The sequence below is a fragment of the Balearica regulorum genome, chromosome 1, assembly GCF_011004875.1.
Source record: "Balearica regulorum gibbericeps isolate bBalReg1 chromosome 1, bBalReg1.pri, whole genome shotgun sequence".
NCBI classification, from domain to species: Eukaryota; Metazoa; Chordata; class Aves; order Gruiformes; family Gruidae; genus Balearica; species Balearica regulorum.
In genome coordinates, this window is record NC_046184.1 from 118330199 (window position 1) to 118350145 (window position 19947).

At 42.8% G+C, this 19947-nt stretch overlaps 1 protein-coding gene across 2 annotated transcripts in view; it reads right to left on the bottom strand.

The window, feature by feature from the left end:
* Positions 1 to 675: 675 nt before the first annotated feature.
* Positions 676 to 19947, bottom strand: part of KCNJ6 (potassium inwardly rectifying channel subfamily J member 6) — a 170331-nt gene continuing 151059 nt past the window's right edge. For both annotated transcript variants that reach the window (XM_075771920.1, XM_075771927.1), the window contains one exon: positions 676 to 4140. In XM_075771920.1, coding sequence (XP_075628035.1) covers positions 3815 to 4140 — 326 coding nt within the window. In that variant the 3' untranslated portion in view covers positions 676 to 3814. The remainder of the gene's footprint in view (positions 4141 to 19947) is intronic.

Consider the following 19947-nt stretch of genomic DNA (forward strand, 5'->3'; position numbering starts at 1 on the left):
GATCACAGAAGTTACATTTGTTGGGATGGCTCACATCATTGGTGCCAATGACTATGGTTTTCTAGGGCAAAAATCTAGATTATAACAGCTACATATTGCTAAGAGAATGCTTTTTTTTGGTGACTATTTCGAAATAGTTTCTGAAATTTATTATAATGCTGGTAAGATGATGTATCTTGCTAAGTAACAAGCCAGAGCTTCAAGTATTTGCTGAAGGTCACATTCTCACCCAGTATAAATTTGTGTTGCTCCATTAAAAGCACTATGTCTGTGTCTATTATCAACACCTGAAAGATCTGGTTTGGAAACTTGGGCGTGGGAGAAACAATTAGTGTGTGATTAAAAAAAAAAAAAAAAAAAAAAAAAGGGAGAAGGAGCCAGAGATGACTGTGCAACACTGTGCATGAAGTCTGTGCAAAGCACCTCTGCAGCATCTCTCTTCATTGGAAGAGGGAATTGAGAGCTGCAGTAGATTACTGAGAGCTCACATTTATCTCTGTAAATCCTTTTGCTCCTGGAAATCACAAGATATTCTGAGAAAAAGGCATCAAAATGTATTAGTGAAGTATACAGAGATGTAATGGGTCTTGATTAATTATCTAGTCAATTATATTAAAATGTTGCATTATTCAGGTTCCTTAAATGTGATTTACCAAAAACATTCCCATAGGGCACTTAGACTTCATAGTATATTGTTTAGGATTAGGAGATGAACTGTCCAGGCTAAGTTATTTACTGTTAATGAAAACACCACTCAGTATATGCGGCTTGAAAATCCATTGTTAATTAACAGCATTCAACTCTTAATTGTCTTTTTACCAGTTCAGTTGAAATCATTGACACAAAATACATTGTTAAACTGCTTAATCAATCATTGTAGAAAAATAGAGGTGTTTGATAGGGACATTCTAGTACAAAGTTTACGTGAAGCTTCCCCATTGAAAGCTTTGGAGGCTTCTGGTTTCTTTTTTTAAGCTTATGTTACAAAAGAGATTTCATAAACTTTACAGTCCATACTACATTAATACCAAAGACGATCGAATACGGGGGAGAGAGAGAGAAAGAGACGAATACACACACCTTAAGCTTTAAGTGCCCTATTCACAAAAATATAGCTTACACATGCGCATGCCCCAGTGGCGGAAAGTCTATTTTTTTGTGCTAAAGGACACAAAAAAGTTTAAATTAGGGCCCTGAGCTGCTGTTCTAATTAAAGCAAATTTTGTTAAACTGCAGCGATGAATTATAGAGTGGCCCAGTAAATTACGAGAGCAAAAAGCAGGTTTATCCTCAGAGGAATGGTTTGCTTTCAGCTCGTGCACCTTTCGCTAGGACTGACACACGTGGACGGCTCATCGCTACCAACGCCGTGCTCCCCCCGGCTCCTCTGCTACAAGGCTTCTGTCTTCCAGCGGAGCTGTGGAGCCACCCTTCCTTCAAAATGCTCAGTACCTCTCATGGGTACCCATCCTTACGGGTGGGCTGTGATGGATGAACTGGAGCACTCGGCAGCTGCCAATGCTGGGGCAGAAGAACGAGTTTTGAAAGGTCTGTAGCAAAACGACTGCTATTTCACAAAAGGTAGGTGTAAGTAACCTTTACCGAGTTGGCAGAATCAGCCATCCCGGGTGGAGGGAACAAAAATCCATATTCTGCACCGTTCCTCACATCATGCTGCTTTGTGAAAGCCTTCTAGGGAAAACGTTCGGAGCTGAAACACAAACCTCTTTCCATCCAGCCTGACCTGCCAGTCCCTGGTGTGCAACCCTTTCCCCACACCCTACTCTGCCCATCTCAGCACGAAGCACAGCTAGAGGACCTGCAGAAACCCCACTGATTAGCCACACACTGTGAAAATTAGCAAGGGGCAGTTGTTTCAGAAAAAGAATTGAAAATAGGTGTGAAATTCATGTGAAAGCTATATCACAGTGCAAAATTTCCACCTGCCCACTAAGTTTCTCCTGAGGTTATTTTTTTTTTTTTCTCTTCTATTTTAATGTAAATGTTTCTGTACAAAAATGCTTCAGATTCTCTTCAGTGTATTCTTCATTTCCGGAGCAGGCAGGTACAAAAAAACAAAATTAAGGCTGCAGCTTCTTCTCCTTCGCTGACAGAAATGCCGTTCTTGATGGGCCTGAGCCAAAGCCCACCGAAAGCAATGCAATCTTTTTTCAACAGGTAGTATTTTATGCACGCTGGGCCAGACTGAGAGGCCCTTAGCACTGGGCAATGCTGCACGGTCTGAGCAGCCCCTTACGGAGCATGTCTGTGAAACTGTGACCGTACACGTCAGGTCCCCCACTAGCCTGAGTGTTGCCATGTAAGCTATGCAAATGATCACTGCCCCGTTAATTTTAACGTTTTCAAGTTGGAATGTACAGGATTTACACTGATTTACAACAGCCAGGGAGCTAACCTAAGATAAAGTTGTTAGAGAACCACTCTCCTGAACGCGGGTGGCAGGAACCGTGTATTTAGCAGAGAAACCCTGTCGAAGCATTAACCCAGGGGTGTCGCACCATCCGTGAATCCGCAGGACCGGCCAAGCACCAGCACTGTCAACAAATGAATTTCATTGATAACGGCTTGAGATGAGATTCAGCTGTTTCTTTTCCAGCTGAACAGTTAAAATCTACTCGCTAAGGTGCAACATTTGGTTTTCAATGGCTTCTGCTGTTTGTAGCAGCAAACTACTCCGCTGGATTGGGTGGGGAGAGGGGAGAAGTTTGCCTAGATATTGCACATAAAGGATAATGCCTCCATATGAAACATGCTATATTAAGAGTCTACAGGAAATTCTGGTTTGCCGTGAGTTTGCCACGGCCTAAATTTCAGGTTGAACTGCCAAAAAAAGATAAGCAGGAACGGACTGCATTATTTGTAAACATTTTCACAGTATATCAGTAAGTATGTTACAATTTCTCTACCCTGCCTTCTCCCAGACTTATGGCTTTTTAGAGTCGGTAAAACGATCTGTTTGGCAAACAGTGAGGTACTCTAAATAGCTGCCAGTCTGGTACACTGAAGAAAATGTCATGCACTAGAAGAGCCATAGATATAGGGGAAAAAAAAATCAGTATTAAAATCCAAATATTAGAAGAGAAATGCCTACTCAATGGGTAGTTAGTTTTTGCATCCCAATATTTCTAGAACTCTGTTTCTAAACCTACATTAATTACACATCTATGTACATTATTTAGAAGTTCTTTACTACAGTACTTTTGTACATGCGGTGTTTATTACTAAATGTAAAGAGAAAGTAATTACATAAGGCATATGTACAGTATCGTGTTGGATTGCAGATCCCTCTGCTCACCTTCATCTTAAAGCTGCAAGGCCCATTTCATAGAGGTGTACTGCCCAGGGTGTGAAACTGTTCTGACATACGTAAAAACTGGAGCCAAGGCCCAGTACTTTGATGACCATCAGTTAGTCTTTCCTTTTAAATCCCTTGTATATATTCCCTTTGCTTTTGCTTTTGTGGGTTTTTTTGTTTTTGTTGATGTGAATAAACCTGGAGGTCTGAACTCAGAGAGGTGCTGAGGAAGGCAGCAGTCATTACCAGGGTCGGGATTGAGATTCCACCATCGATAATGGGTATTGCAGCTTTAACCCATGCCTTTGCTCAGTCTGTGAACCTCTTGAGTTTAAATTGGGCAGGTAGATATTTCGCATCTTAAGTATTTATTTTCCCAGAATTAAGAATAACAAGGAAGGAAAAAAAAAAAAAAAAGAAGGCGTGTCAGAGAAAGAAAAGGGGAGCAAAGAGGGAGAAGATAAAGGAGGTGGTGTGGCCCTTACGCCTCCAGTGGTTCTACACTTTAGACTCATTCTCCAAGTTGGCCACATCACCGTTTCTTTCATTTTGGTCTTCTTGATTCTTTTCTTCCTCTTCAGTTTCCAACTCAGCATGCTGGTCCAGCTTGCTGGAAACAGACCACGTCAGGGGCAGTTCTGCTCGGCTGGCCATCTCTGCCAGCTCTTTGGCACTGTAAACTGGTGTGTTGGTCTCATACGTTTCATGAAAACTGTTGTAGTCAACCTCATAAAATCCATCCTCCAGAGTGAGGACAGGAGTAAAACGGTAACCCCACAGGATCTCACTTGTAATGTATGAACTTCGAGCTTGGCAGGTCATTCCTGTAACAGAGAAGGAAGAAGTACTATAATAAGGAACCACTGCTTTCCCGAATCCTTAGTTACTTATTCATATATGCGAGAAGTGTTTGTAGGAAGACACGTGCCAGAAAACAAATAGGTTTGACATCGTATGAGGTTGAGGTTAGAAAGCAATTTTACACTGTATAACCTATTTGACGCCCTTTCCTTTGGTGCGTGTATATAGTAACAAGTGGCGAGTCTGTGAACAAAAATTAACATTTCTTTACTAAATGCAGTTCTTCTCCTGTATTTCATCAACAAGTAACTCACCTGCTGACGATGGCTTATTGAGAGCGTACGTGACTTGCACCGTGCCATCCTTTGGTTCCCTGGCATGTAACGAACCCACGCTGCCATGTCTGGCAGTTGCCCAAGCTAACTGAGGAACTTGAGCAAAAACATTTCTCTGCTGGAGCTAATCCCTGAGCCTCTGATCCACGGGTTGACTTGGTTCTCCTAAAGGTTGGAGTCACCTTTTAGTTACGCAGCTTTGAGGTTTGGGCTGGTGGTCAATGCACAAACATCAGCAAATGTCTGAAGGACATTGTGAGAGCGTGTGGTGTTGAATTCAGATAACTGGAACTAAATTCTTTGTTATCTTCTCTTCACAGCTCTGCTGAATCTCACTCTGGGAGCTGCTATAGGGCAAAAAATTCTGTAAGATACTTTATTTTGTTAAGAGGCATGGAGAGAGGTGGCTGTTCCAAGCTCAAGGTGTAGTCCAGAGTGTCCTTTGGGTGAATAAAAACCTGGCCACGGCAGTGACCTGTGACTTGGAGAACCAAGTCAGGTTCTCCCATCTCAGGCAGACAACTCAGGGTAACACTACGATAAAATGTTAATGCTCGCTACTGGAAAGGGAGACCCAGCTGACCAGGAAAAGGGTTAGGAGAAGTGAATTTAAGAGGCAAAACCGTTCTGCCAACAAAATGGGAGTACATGGAGAGAATGTGATGGTTTTCCTTTAATGATTTGCAAATTATTAACTACATATTACTAAGCAAACATCAGCTAAACAGTACATGCCCAATACCTAGCAAATAATGATACATAACCCCTGGACAAACCTGCCACACATCAGTTATTTAGAAGGTTATCATAAGCATTTAAAATTGTTTAATTTGGGGGACATAAATGGCAGTCTATAGAAATGCATAACATTTCTCTGCACTGCTGGCATCGTATAAAGACACTTGGAAAGTCTCAGGAAGAGCAACCACCGGTAGTTTAATGTCTCTGATCTTTTTCAGGGCTGTGCAAACTGCTCTAGGTAATTCAGTCCTTATTCTCTCGAGCCTCATCTCCAAGCTCAGATAATTTTCTTCCAATGGGTGAAAATTGCTGTTCCTCGGTACTGATAGCACTATGTTTAGAAGGACATTTATCAGCTGTTACCGCACTGTGGTACTTCAGTGCTTCTCCGTCGTTTCCCTCTACTTACTGCAGTGCCTCGGACCTTGCGAAGGGGTGACTGTCGGGGAAATCTTTAGCATGAAAACTGCTGCATTGTACCTACCTGCTACAGCCAGGCAGGAGCGGGACCGTACTTCTACCATGCTTACTGATCTTAATTTCTCTTTCCTTTTGTCTGACAGAAATACTGAAGCCTTTGGTATTCTTTGTTTTGCAGGACAAGAGAGGTTTGCATTTCAATTCGCAAATAACGCACAAATGGAAATAATGATCTTACCATTTTTCTGCTCATTTCACAGGTAGGAAGGGCTGAAGAACACAAAACCATACCACAAAATCATCCCTTGTGAGATTTCCTGTGCGATTTTTAGTCTAAAGGAGATCTTCTTTCCCACAAAATGACGGATGGAGAGGAACTTGGCAGCTCACAGAGCATTATACATATGAAAAATGCACTACTTGTGCCGTAGCTTCCCCAAAGGGTCATTTGTGTTTTTTGCAGTGCTCTTCTGGGCAGACCCAGAAGTGTGGGTGCAGTGTTTGACAGGATCTCCCTGCCCCGGGAGGGAGGCATCAGTGGGCTGGGGGCAGAGGGGGCTGGCAGTACCTAGCGCTGTCGTGGTGTCTTCCCTCCTGTCTCAGGCACCCTCTGGGCCGGTCTCCTACCAGCACCTTTGCTGCTCCTTGGTGGCACGCTGAGACCAGTGACCCCTGGATGGGTTTCCCCAAAGGACTGTGCCATTCCTGAGACTCATGTGTTTCTAATCCCTTTCTGAGCTGCTGAAATTTAACTTCGAAGTGAGTGGGAAATTTGGAGTTTTCATTACAAGGGCAATGAGATTAAAAAAAATAAAAATTAAAAAAAACCACAATTGAAGTCCCTTTGAAACAGTATTAACTTCCTATGCTTGGGCCAAGTACTCGGTGATCCCGCTGCTTTAGTTGGAAAAATTCATTTGACTGGTGGAAAAGAGGGGAAATTTTTCTGCAGAAGTCAAGAAGATTAATGGAATTACGTTAGAGTTACAGCTCATTAAAAACAAACCCTCATCTGAAATTTTGACCTGTCTCAGTTTTTAATTTAGTCTCCCAATCAACAATGATTTAATACCTGTTTCTTTTCCACAGCTAGACAAAATACTTTCTGAGTTAGAGTAAAAAGAGTTAGGATTTTTCAAGCAAGTAAGTTGAAATCAAGAAAATGACTTTATCTAGTGAGGGATGTGTGTTTGTTTATGCTCTCTAAAGGTTTGAGAAAGCTAATACAGGAAAAATTTCTAAAAGTGGATCACAAGGATTCCAGATTAAAAGGTGCCACAGTTGTGGAGACTCTTGAAGTGATTGCCAGTGTGCCTGCGTGGCTCTGGAAACAGAAGAGAGATTTCTGCAGTTCTGTGTGGTGCGGCTTTACCAGCCTCTGCCTGTGCTGGCCTACAGGACCTTCAGCTCCACCGTCAGCAGAGCTTCAGAACTGTCTTTTCTGCACTTAAGTCCTTATCATGTATTATGGTCTAATTTACACATTTCATTATACTCCATGGTTTTAATTGTCCTGTAAAAGGAAATGTGGCTTTTATTGTTTGCTGTAAGTTCTGAACATGCTCTTGGTTGACATGGGAGGCTGCATCTTGAGTGAGGGTGTTTTAGGCTTCAGGTTTCCAAATATTCATAGAATCACAGAATGGTTTGGGTTGGAAGGGGCCTTAAAGATCATCTAGTTCCAACCCCCCTGCCATGGGCAGGGACACCCTCCACTAGACCAGGTTACCCAAAGCCCCATCCAACCTGGCCTTGAACACTGCCAGGGAGGGGGCATCTACAAGCTCTCTGGGCAACCTGTTCCAGTGCCTCACCACCCTCATCATAAAAAATGTCTTCTTTTTGCATGATTTATTCAGTAATTGTGTGCTTTATATGTAGCTATAGATCTGTTGCACAATGGCTTTAAAAATGATTGTGGTTTGACATTTTGATTAGTGTGTCATTTTAATTGGATCCCTTCAGGGTAGATGAGAACTGGGGAGCCTTTGGAGCTACTTAGTTCAGCATTAGTTGGACTTTTTCAAAATAAGCCGGGAAATTAAAAGACTCAAATAATTAATTCTAAATTAATTAAAACTATAACTGGAAGGCATGGTCTGTTTGAGAAGGAACGACAGAGGCCAACAAAAACCTTGAGTCTGGACTCAGGCCGTGCTGTGATGGGCATCGAGTGAAGCCGGGTCAGCGGGCAGTGACGGAGCAGCATTCCTGCTGGGCTGGGCAGCCGCTTGCCCCTGCACATCCCGGCGCGGCAGCTCCACAGCTCCCCGCACCATCTGTCCCTGCTGCCTGGCGCGGGAGGAAGGCAGCGGCAGGATTAGTGTGCCCTGCAGTGGGCTTGCGCTTGCACCTGTTCACCTCGCTGCATACTGTATTTTAAACACGCCGTGAGCTGATGAGACCTCTGATGGTTGCCCTTAACTGCCGTCTCACTCCTTTAAACTTGAAGCATTTTTAATGAGCTGTAATGGACCTTTGTATGTGTTGCAGCTTTCTGTTAGCTCTTAATGACAGCGTTTCAGTCTGTTTGTTTTACGTTTGCACGGGCTAGGGAATCACGACCGCGTGTTGTGCAAATACTTGATTGCTAGGCAAGTTACCTAAGTAGTAAAATTAATTGCCATCTTACTTCATTGTGGGGCTTTTTATTATGTTTAATGTTCAGTTAGAGCTTTGTGGGCTGTAACCAGCAACATATGAATTGCCACTTCTCTGTGAAAGACACAAACCATGGTGGGTACCCTTCCTATCGCTCCCCTGTCCATGTTCCTGGGTCAGAACTATGCAAGGCGAGTTGCAAGCTGAAGTTTTGTCCTTGTTATATCCAGGGAGGCAAACTAAATTATGGAGATTGGGTGAAGGACACCTTTTTTTTTTCGGCAACCAAGCTGACATGGCAACATTTTTATTGTTTTGCTTTCAAACAGGAGCAAAAAGGCTCTTGCTGACAGTGCTGGGGTTAGCTCCATGTATCTGAAACCAGCAATTAGATACTACTTTGGATAGTCTTGTTACCAGACAACCAGTGTCATTAAAACTTTAATTTATCCTCTAAATGCTTATTATTCCCGTTCAACAGGTGAGGAGCTGAACTGCAAGGACTTGAGCAACGCTGCAGGGCGAAGAGCGACTTGTGAGCAGGAGCCAGCCCGCTAAGCTGCTTTCTGTCTGCATTGAACTTGACAGACAGCTGGGCTCCGGCCGCAAGGTACCTGTGCTGGGATGCGGATGCTGTAGAGGGCTTGGTGATATCTGTGACATTACGTCCTGCTTGCTTCAACAAGCTGTTGGGACCATGCTCTGACTCCTGACAACATGTGGGCTGTTCCTCTCCAGAGCACAGGCAGCAGTGGCTCCCTCTGCCTCACTGGGAGCGTGGACACTATTTCAGTGTACCTCATCAACAATTTTCCTTGCAGCTAGAATGAAAGGTTTTATCAAGCTTAATGTTTGCACCATGCAGTCTAAGAAAATGACAGAATAATTCCCCTGAGCTGTTGCTGATATGCGGGTAAGGTTACAACCCCACCTTCGACTGATTAGAATTAATAACAAAGTTGATGCCACCTCCAGATTCATTACTCTCAAAAAGTCGCCCTGTGCAGTTATTTTGGGGTTACGGCTTGTTCACGCTGTCTACAGCTATTTAGGCTTATGCTTTGCCCTGTCTTAAAGTGCTACAAGGGTTTGGTGTGGTGACCCAGAGTGACTTGATGCATTTCCTCACAGCGCACTTAATTTAAGATTTCATGGTAGCTTACACAATAGTATGTTGTCTCATGCACTCTTATCATATATTATTTCACTTTGTGACAGGATCATCAAAAATAAAATGTTATTAAAAAGTCAGTGGAGAAAGGGTACTTCAGAATCATGGAATCAAATACATGTTTGGGCCAAAATATAGTGCTTTTCAGCTCTAGATCAGCCTACTGCAGATAACACATAGCGACAGCCTGACTCAGCTTTTGTTTCACTTGAGGCAGTCTTTATTATGACAGGACTTTTTATTTTCAAATTCCACTCCTGCTATTAAAAAAGGACTCTAAACGAAATGAAGGGGCAAGAACTACACCCCATTGCTGACTGCATCTTTTTGGCTGACAGCCACAATGTCAAGCTGATTTCGAGGTTCAGCGATTTCCTGCTGGCACGTAGCAGAACGAGGCAGACTTTCTGCTGCACGAAATTGAATGGGATACCCCGTAAGACCGACCTGTTTTCGGTGATTGCATGGGAAGTTTGCTTCACAGTTCAGCCTGGAGTAAGACCTCAGCAGCAGAGGACTCAAGCGTGCACCAAAACCAGGGGTGTCCCTGTTTCTGGGGTGAGTGGAATTTCACTCATGTACAGCAGTTTGGAATTTGGTCTGGGGTCTCCAGCTGGGAGCTGAGACTTCCATGTGCAATGCTCCTATTATATTGCGTTCACGCTGTCTTTATTCATAACATCCTTTGCTGAGGTGTCACTGTAGAGGTTTTGACCTACTTTGTGAAAAGGTTCGTTTGTATCATAAGAACCTTTTAAAAACAAAACCAAACATGTAGGAAATTCTGTGCCCCTTGAGATTAATTCCTACAGTCTCTGTGTCAGTGCTCATGATGAAACTATTTTGCTGTAGGAATTAAGAAGAAGGGGAGGTGCTGACCCGTAGCGTTAGAGCTGACTCTTGCACCTTGCCTGGAGCAAGAGTGAGAAGATGGGCGAATTTTACTTAAACACTGTGATAATGGCACTACTATTGAGGCAATTAGATGAACGTGCACCTGGTGTCTGAAACTCCAGTATGGTGCTCAGAAAAGCTACAGTGACTTTCTAGGTTGGTGTCTGAGCATTGCTCCTGTGTTTGTTAAGTATCGCCAAGCAGCGTGCTACAAGGAAGAGAGATGGTCTCTGCCCGGATGACCTTTTGGTCTCAAGTATATTTGGTGCAAGATTTGTCAGTCTGCTATTTTTAGATGTTAAGAAAAAAGAGAAAGCAATGTGTGCTATTAAAAACAAGCAAAAGGCTAGGAGTCAAGAACTCCTGATTGATACCTTGGTTCTCCTGCAGACATTGTGTGGGCTTTGGCAAATTACCTAGCTTTGCTGGGCCTGTTTTATTGGTGTGCCGCAAGGGACATGCTGAGATTTAAGGGCAGTAGATGTACTTGCAGTATATTGTCTTCCTCATCTAGACTTTCACTGTCAAATTTGTACTAAACAATTCTCCCTGGTGTGAAAATGATTGCCTCAAAAAAGAACAGAAATTTAGAATAAAATTTCCATAGTGCCACCAAGTTATTGTCCGAAACATTCCGTATTAGTTAAATTGTTCTCTTAAATCAAGCTAAAAAAAGAAGGAAAAAAAAAGTCACGTTGTACCCTGAATTCACCATTTTTTGTAAAGCCTGAAGCATTGGTTGTCAGTGCTGGAAAATGTTGCAAATACCATGCTGTGTTAAGACATTTTCCCCCTCCTTTTTGTGTTTGTGTACATCTGACAAGAAATCAGTGGGTTTTTCTCAGTTTTGAGCAAAAAAATATTAGATATATATAAGCTCTTGTTCAGAGCTAGCAATGGGAAATTCCCAGGGGTTCTGATAACTTGATTCAGAACACACCTGGAAACTGGATGCTTATCTCATCCTGAGCAATGTCTAAAGCTCTTGAAAGGAGTAAAAACTGTGAGCAGCGTGTGGGTGAGCATTTCAATGTATCCGTGTTTCAGCATGCCTGGGAATCTGCGCGCGACATCCTCGTGTCGTGGGTTATGAACGGTGTGCGTGGCTACTCCGTGTCCCAGCTACATCGCAGGATGGCCACTCCGCGCTCTGGTGCAGCGACTGGAGAGAGGAGTGTGTGTATGAGTGGGAGAGGAAGGGAGAGTGGACACGTTTTTTCCTGTAAGAATATAAGGAATTAACTTTCATTAGCTTTTTTGTTTGTTTGTTTTCTTTTTCCTTTTTTAATGTTAGACCTGGTGCTTCTTTTTCTGTAAATGATTTGAGTAATTTGGTATTTCTATTTTCATATTTCTTACTTAATCAGACCAAGAAGCCGATCACTATATTTGAAATTTTATTGCTTTGATCTAATGCCATCTGTGAATTCTGATCAGAGGTCTTTGTGGTAGCTGCTGTCTTCATCTCACAGCTGGTGCCAGGACCAGGGACAAGCTCCCCATCAGAAAAAGCAAGTTGCCATGGAGTGGGCTGGAGCGGCTGGCCTGACCACCCAGAAAGTGGAATTAAGTTAAATTCTAAACAAAGTCTAACTTGGATCAGTCAAAACATTCTGTTTTCATTCTGACTTCTCCAAATGTGATATATTGTATAATGCAGCATCTAATTTAGAAAAAGTTGGCCATGTTTTAGTCTTTTTCAAAATATGAAAAATATGCATTTTTTTTTTTTTCACCTAGTAGGAGATTTCAATGCCAGTGAAATGATGTTTTCCAATGGAAAAATGCAGAGTTAGGCATGTTGATTTCCTTGGTTAATATTTCTCCTATAAGGAATTAAATATACTTCATTGAATACTTTATGTCTAATTTCCTCCTTTCTGACTGCATCTAGCTTAGACTGAGAAATGGTACATGCATAAGGCAGAAAAGCTTGTCTGATTCAATCTCAAATATGCTGCCACTTTTAGCTAACAGTACCATATACATTCTCAATAAACAGCTTCTCAAAGAGACAGTACAATCACTATTCAGCCAATATTTAACCTTCATTTAGCCTTATATTCAGGCCATGCCCAGCAAATCAAGCTGCCTGATGTGTATGAATTTTAATAATTTTTTCAGCTGTGCTTTTTTAAATGGATGATGATTACATTTTTCTGTCGACTAAATCTGTGGAAATTTAATATATCAAATAACGCAGTGTCTGACCAGAGAGAGAAGCTTGTTCCAGAATTGGCACTCGGAGTCCTTGGAAACGGGAAGCTCAATTTGGTGGAGCTGGAACATGAAGTACCAGGATTTTGTACCCTACTCTGCGTTTGACTGTTGGGATACATTTATAGATTCGGTGGTTTCTCAGGCGTCGAATCAGCACCACGCAAGTGCTTTATTTCTCCTAGCAGATACCCGCAGAGGAGGATATAGGGGAGTTTTGTTTCAAGGAAGCTGCAGTACACAGTTGTATCTTCAGCAGCTCTGCTTTCAAAATCCAAAGTGCTGAGCAAACAGAAGACCTGTCCTGACCTTTTAAAAATGCATTGCTATTAATCCACAGGCTTCCTCCCGAATTGTGGCCCGCAGATGGGACGCTCTCCTTCGGCACGGTGCGCTGGCAGCCTGCTCCGCAATTCCCTGGCAAACAGCCGGGAGCAGGCAGCAAAGGCACCAGGCTCCAGCCCAGCCGCCCGCTTGCTGCCTCGCCGGAGAAGGGTCTTGGCAGGATTTTCTGCTCAGCAGCGCAAGCTGACCTGCCATGGCGGAGGTATGGCATGGAGCAGAGAGGATCCTAGGTGGCAGGTGATGTGGAGAAGACGCCTAGCAGTACCTTAATGCTAATAGTTCTGTTTATGGTTTTGGACCTATCCAACTGTCTTGCTAGGTTGGTTCCATAACCGAGAGGATGACCAGTCAGCAAGAATCACAGCCTTTGCGTGAGTTCCTGTTGGCTTCCTATTTCTTTTCCACAGTCATAAGCAACATCTTTAATTCTTATTCCAGAGAACCTCAGGAAATATACAATTCACACAAATATTCCAGTTTGGTTACCTTGGCATTTGAAAGCACTTTGGGTTCAGTTTGTTTTATGGTCTCTCTCCAGTCACTGAATTCACTGATGCTGGGGAAAAACATCTCATAAAAGCACCTGGAGAGGAGAGGATGGGGGACACCCAGCTGCACACGAGTGTGCAGTGATGCTGTGCCACAGCTGGCTTCCTGCAGCATGGTCTCAGGCTGAGGAATGCTAAAGAGAGTCCCTTTTCCTCCATGGGCTGAGTCCCATGCCCTTTCTGTCACCTTTTATTTAGCAGTGGAAGGCCACAGGAAAATCTAGTTTTGGATAAAAGAAGGGTGAAGAAGGAGCTGTCTGAGCTGCTGCATTACTCTTCTTGGGGAAGAAAGCAGTAGAACAGCTCTTGTTCTTCTCTGTTCTGCATAAACCCAAGGGCTAAATGAGATCAGCACCTCAAAAGCAGGTTCCTCTCTCTCCACTCCTTGCTGAGGAGGCAGAAGATGGGAATGGGGTAGATATAAATCCCAGGTAGGAAGTGAAGAAAAGAAAAACGCATCCTCTAACACTTCTCAACTTCACGAGTTTGAAAAAACCCTGTGTCTTTTTGAAACTCCATCTTTGATGGGAACTGCTTCTTCTCTAAAATGTTCGGGCTAACACTGCAAGATGCGATTGCTCAGACACATCTGCAGCAAGCCTGCCTGGGCAATGCCCGTGGACAGCACTAGTAGAGCTGGATGCTCCGCAAGTTTCCTGCTTAACTGCTGAGAATATAGACCCTAAAAGCCTTTGGCCTTGGAGAGGGGTAGAAGTGTTGCTTATGTGAGAGCTCTTCCAAGGTGGCCAGTCTTTTGTGGAAAAATATCACTGACTGCTATATTGGCTCTATGCTACATAGCAATATACATTGCACATGCTACATAGCAATATTCATTGCACATGCAATCCTCTTGAGGAACGTGCATTTAGCACACAGTAGTAACTGGGACTGAGCCTAGAACAAGGCATGTTTGGGCATTGCTGAAATCCCACGTTAGCATTAATGCCAAGGGATGGCTGGGAGAAAAACCCCTTTAGTTGGAACGGTGCTTGCTGTGAAAGAAGGATCTTCTGTAACGTCTTGTAGCTGCTGCACGCTTGCACTGTCATGATTGTGAGATAAATGTTTAATTAAAATATACGTGTGATCTATTTCACCTCTTGCTGTGCAGACTTCTTAAACACATAATTTGAGTCTGCATGTTTGGATGGCTTTTGTTTCTCTTCTTAAAATGCTACTTACAAAGAGAACAGAACATCCAAGGTTTGCTCTGTCCTGAACTTTACTGACTTAGAGCTTTTTATAAAAATGTCACATTTTACTGTGGAAATGTTTGTGAACCCAGGATTAAAGACAAAACAGTGTGAACACACAGCTTGGCATACTGTAAAATTCAGGAAATAAGGAAGATCACTAGCTTTTTGACAACAAAATCTGTGAATCACCCACAAAGTATTCTGGTGGTTGTTTCTAGGTTTGTAGCTAATGGCATTGCTGAAGCCTGGTTTAGCTGTTGTGAAATCACAGGAGCAGATGAAAGAGAGTTCAGGATAAAGCACTCGTTTCTGCCAGACAAAGTGATGTTTGGAACTGCAGCATAAATAAAGAGAAATTATGTTCTATCCAAAATCATTTGGATTTTTGGTAAGCAACAAAACATTTCAGTGGGGTTGCCTGGGCAGTTTCATAATGGTGCATCCTTTTAGGTGGGCTGGAAAACAAGCTAAATGTGGGTAGGCGGTACTTGCTTTTAGAACAGACAGCTTGAAGAAATCAGTTTTTCTGAAGATATCTTAGTTTCAGAGATGATATTTTTGATTTATATTTCACCTGAAAGAGTCTCAAAAGGGCTGGTGTACAGGTGCTCTGTGGTTTTCAGGAGCAAGTTGTAAATGCTGACAGCATTGCTGAAACCATCACAGCTCCCATGGTGAGAAGGCCAGCTATTGTCACACGTCAGCCTACAAAAAGCAGCTGGTCATGGAGATGTGTGACAGCTGGATTGGTCCAGCTCTGTAGCACTGGCTAATAACGGCACAGCTGCTTTCCGATTCTTTCACCAAGCAAACAAGCAACCTGGGCATTTTCTGCATTTAGAATCATAGAATCACAGAATCATAGAACGTTTGGGTTGGAAGGGACCTCAAAGACCATCTAGTTCCAACCCCCCTGCCGTGGGCAGGAACACCCTCCACTAGACCACATTGCCCAAAGCCCCATCCAGCCTGGCCTTGAACACTTCCAGGGATGGGGCATCCAAGCCTCTCTGGGCAACCTGTTCCAGTGCCTCACCACTCTATTTCAAGCATTCTCTGGGCATTTTGGACGAAGCTCATCTCCATGAAGATGTTGCCCTTTGGTGACAGTGGTTAGACCTGTGCTTAATTCATCTGGCAGCTCCTCCTCTCTTCTTTCTGGTGGCTTAAGCACGGACCTTCCTCCTGCCCTGTTCCTGTTCCTACGCCCTGTTGGCAGTATAGCCCTCGCAGGCGGAGAAACTTTGCTCAGACACTTTGAAGCATGTTCCTGGTGTTACAGGTCTTCAGTGTAAGAGCTGAAAGGGCTCAGTGCTGTGGGTCTCTCTGAAGGACCCCCGTGCTGTACATGGCCCAAAGCTGACTTACCTGCCCTGGGAGGAGGAATATCTGGGCTAGTTTTGTTAGTATTTCAAATAATGGGTTTGGATAGTAGACCTTATGCCCTTTCATTTTCTTAATGGGAGAGAGTTTAAGCAACCAAACATTTGTTCATATTGTTATTTAGTGTGATTAGTCAACCCCTTTATAAAAATATTCTTGAGGGAAACTGCATAATAACTAAACTAAATAATAACATAATTAAAATATTTTAAACACACAAAGATTATAAAGTCATCTGTCATAACAATAATCTTTAATTAAAATTTAAATTAGGTTTATTGATTCAGCTATTGTTATCTTTACCATAAGAAAAGAATCAGGCAGTCCCAGACTTCATGCAGCTCTGATTTTTGATGAACTTTTGCAGGCCTTCTAGCAGTTATGCAAAGAAAATCATCTGTGCTGTTAAAATCCTCCCACTGAATAGCAAGTGGGTTTTGATTTGTTTTTCTTTTTTTTTTCAGTTCATAGGATGAGACTTATTAAGTTGATGCTTTCAGATTAATAATATTGGCTATCTGACAACTTTAGCAGCATATTTTTGAAATGCAGGACTGAGCAAAAACTGGCTGCCTCAGGGAATGAGATGCTAAATCTTTCACTTCTGAAACACTATTTAATATCCAAATTATGTAAAAATTTGTATCCATACTTTAGCTGCATACCATCCTGTCTGATAATAGGTGCTATTAATATACCTGCTAGTAGATCGATGACCATTTCAGAAAAATCAGTATTTCACTCGGTTTTAATTGACTTTGGATTTATTTGAGGTGACAGAAGCAGCTGATTCAGATCTTTAATTACTGCCTAGCATTTAGCAATGAGTCCAATAAAGGAGAACAGCAGCAGCAGAGATCAGATTTTTAGGAAAGCTTCAGTACTACTCTCCTGATATTTTTATTCTGGGAAAACATAGGAACAACACATTTCAAGCTCTAGGCTTTTCAATCTAGCACTTTCCTCAATGCCTGAATTCATTTAAAAGGAAAAAAACAAAACAAAACAAAACAAACCAGCAAAAAGTTATTCTGCTCTATTCCTATTCCTTGTTTGTGTGTTGCAAATATTTAAACTCACTGATTCTGGGAGGAATCATCCATGAGAACATGCTGTGTCTGATTTTGCCATGAACACTTCCAACAGGTGATGGAGCAGAAAAATCCTGAGTTTCTTTGAAATGTGCATCTCATTTATGGAAGAAACAAAGAGTCATTAGGGCTTTTTAGGATGCAAAATTTCTCCTTAGTTTAACAATATTTATTTCAGCGGCTGAGAAAAATGAGTTGTTCTAGTAAGGAAAAAATAATGAGCTTGAGAAGAGGTGGCTAGGTATGTGGAAAGCTGTCAGAGGAAGCAAGGAAAAGAGGGTGCTCACACTCAGAATTGTGCAGTTCCCAGAGGAGAGGTACCTAAGATACTGCAGAGGAGTCTGAAACAAAATCACTGGGCTTTTGAAGTAAGAAGCACCTTGTATGAAGATCTGCATCATGTTGTCTATTTCTCCCGAGTAATTCATTTCGGTTCAACACCGAGAATGGGCTTTGGTTCAGGAAAGATGCTAAGCTTTTTTTTTTTTTTTTTCCCCCAGAACAATGACCACAAAGCACTTGTTTGGCAAAGGAGCGTTCGTCTCAGAGTGTTGTGGTGCTGGGGGGGTACACAGGGCACGGGCTGTTCCCGTCCTTCCTGGCCGTGGATGTTTGAGTGCTTTCAGCTTTTTACTGCTGTGAGTTGTTTCATTCCTCTACATCAGTCATGAGATGGCACTCTTCTACCAGAAGAGATAGCTTACAAAGATTTCGAAGCATGCATCTATATAAACTAAGAAAAATGAAGGAATGCCAAGAAAACATTGTTAAGAGATTATTGCAAATGTTGCTTTTGAAATGTCTGGGCAGGCAGGCAGATGAGACACCACCAGGGTGCTGTATGTTTGTGGCAGGAAGGCAGTATTTGAAGGAGACACCTTGCTGAACTGTCTTTGAGCTAGAGGTCAGTAGCTTACTTGATTTTCTTCTGACTCCCATACAGATTTGAGGCATTTATGTACACCAGCTGCGGACTATATTCTTCTTCATGACAAGCACAATTACACAGTCTCTTTCTCGCAGCTTTTATTACTGCTGCCAGACCACTGCTAATTTGGAGCACTTCATTGATATATGCTTTGTACAACGAGCACTTGGCCAAAACTGGGCATCCTTCACTGTGACAATATCCTGCCTCTCAGAGAATAAACTAGACCAGGCTCCCAGTTTCAGAGGTAAACGGGGCGGGGGGAAAAAACCAACACAGGCATTGCTGGCTGAAGATATCTTTCTCTAACATTGCGTACGAGTGTTTAACATGAGGTTTTAAAAGATGTATACCATAGCAAATGGAAAGCACAGCGCCAGATTCTAGCCTCAGTCAGCAGCAGTTCAAACCAGGAGCATCTTCCATCAGGATATAGCTCTTCCAGTCTGCGGACCTGACTCACATCTCCACAGATTTACACCTCCATGGGATCCTTGCTAAGTCTCAAGCAATCTAGCAGATGTCTGCTTGTGAGGCAGCATCCTCTGGCTCCTGCTGTGTTCCTAAGGCATGCTTAACCTCCAGGATGGGAAAGAGAAATAAAATTTGGCATGCTGTCTATGAAAGCATGCTGATCCCTTCTCTCTTTCATGCTTGCAGTGAACCAGGCCTGGGTAGTAGGGGAGCTCAGGGATGGCTTTAAAGCTAGCTGTGCTTCCTTCAAACAGTGTAAATCATAACGCCTGGGAGGAATAAGATTTTGGAGACAAGGCAGGCTGAAGAAGGGGATGTGAGTTTGGGACGAGTTCAAGAAGGCATCAGAAGAATCCCAAATCCAACCAGCTCTGTGCCACGCAGTCAGCCCTTCTCTCTCCTCCCACCATGACATAAGTTTTCCCTGGCTGCCACATGAAATACACCGCCACTGCCTTCACTTTGTACTTTTTGTATTTTTTTAATCAGAGAGATAAAAGAAACAAAAACTGTGCACAAGGCACTTTATTATCTAACTAAACCTGGAAGGTGATCCTAGGACAGATGACAGATTGATAGGGCCACCTTGGCTTCTTCTCCTTGCTTCTCCTCAAAGTACAGCTGACGATCTGGGCCCTGATGTGAGTAAGTGTTCATCACCCCCCGCCCAACCCCCCCACTGCCAAGGCTGAACTCCTGCCTGGCTAATCTGAGATCAGCACGGGCAGAGCTGCCTCGAAGAATGAAGACTCTTTTTTCTTTTTAACCACATGTTTCTAAAGAGAAAAGGGAGAAAAAACTGTGATCGCTTATTCCCAGCATGGATGTGAGTACTGGAAATGAATTGAAAAATGTAGCTGCACCCCAAAAAGCCCAAACCCTGACAGTACACATTGCTTTAAGAAGCAACTACAGAACTGGCACATGCTGGCCCCATGTGCATAGAACATTAGCTGCTACTCATTTGGTACAACCCGGATTATTTGCTTCTTGTGTTTCCTATCAATTTCTAAATTACATTTATTCTGATTTTGCTGGATATGGAGGTCAACGCAAATACAAGAACACAAGCACAGAATGTATTATGCCAATAAGTTTACATCAGATTCCAGAAGCCCAGCAGGGAACGAATTACTGAGGCTCAGAAAGGATAGTACTAGTAATGTTTGGCTCTCGTTTCCCATCACCTTTTGTCTGAAAGTCTCAAAGAAGGGGAAATATTATTTTTGTTTTACCAATGGGGAAATTGAGGCAGAGAACAGTGACTTGCCCTGAGGCATCATAGAAGGTGTGTTGCAAAGAAATGCTCCTGTGGTAAGGATACATACATTTTGATGGTCATTTGAGGGCATGCTGGCTATCTTCTGTTCTTTGATGTGAGCCAGGATGATTTTTTGGCCTAAAGCACTGCTGCAGTTTTCATGGAGAGCTAGTGTTTTGGAACAGCATTTTTTTCAGATCCTGTTATTTCAATACAAGACAA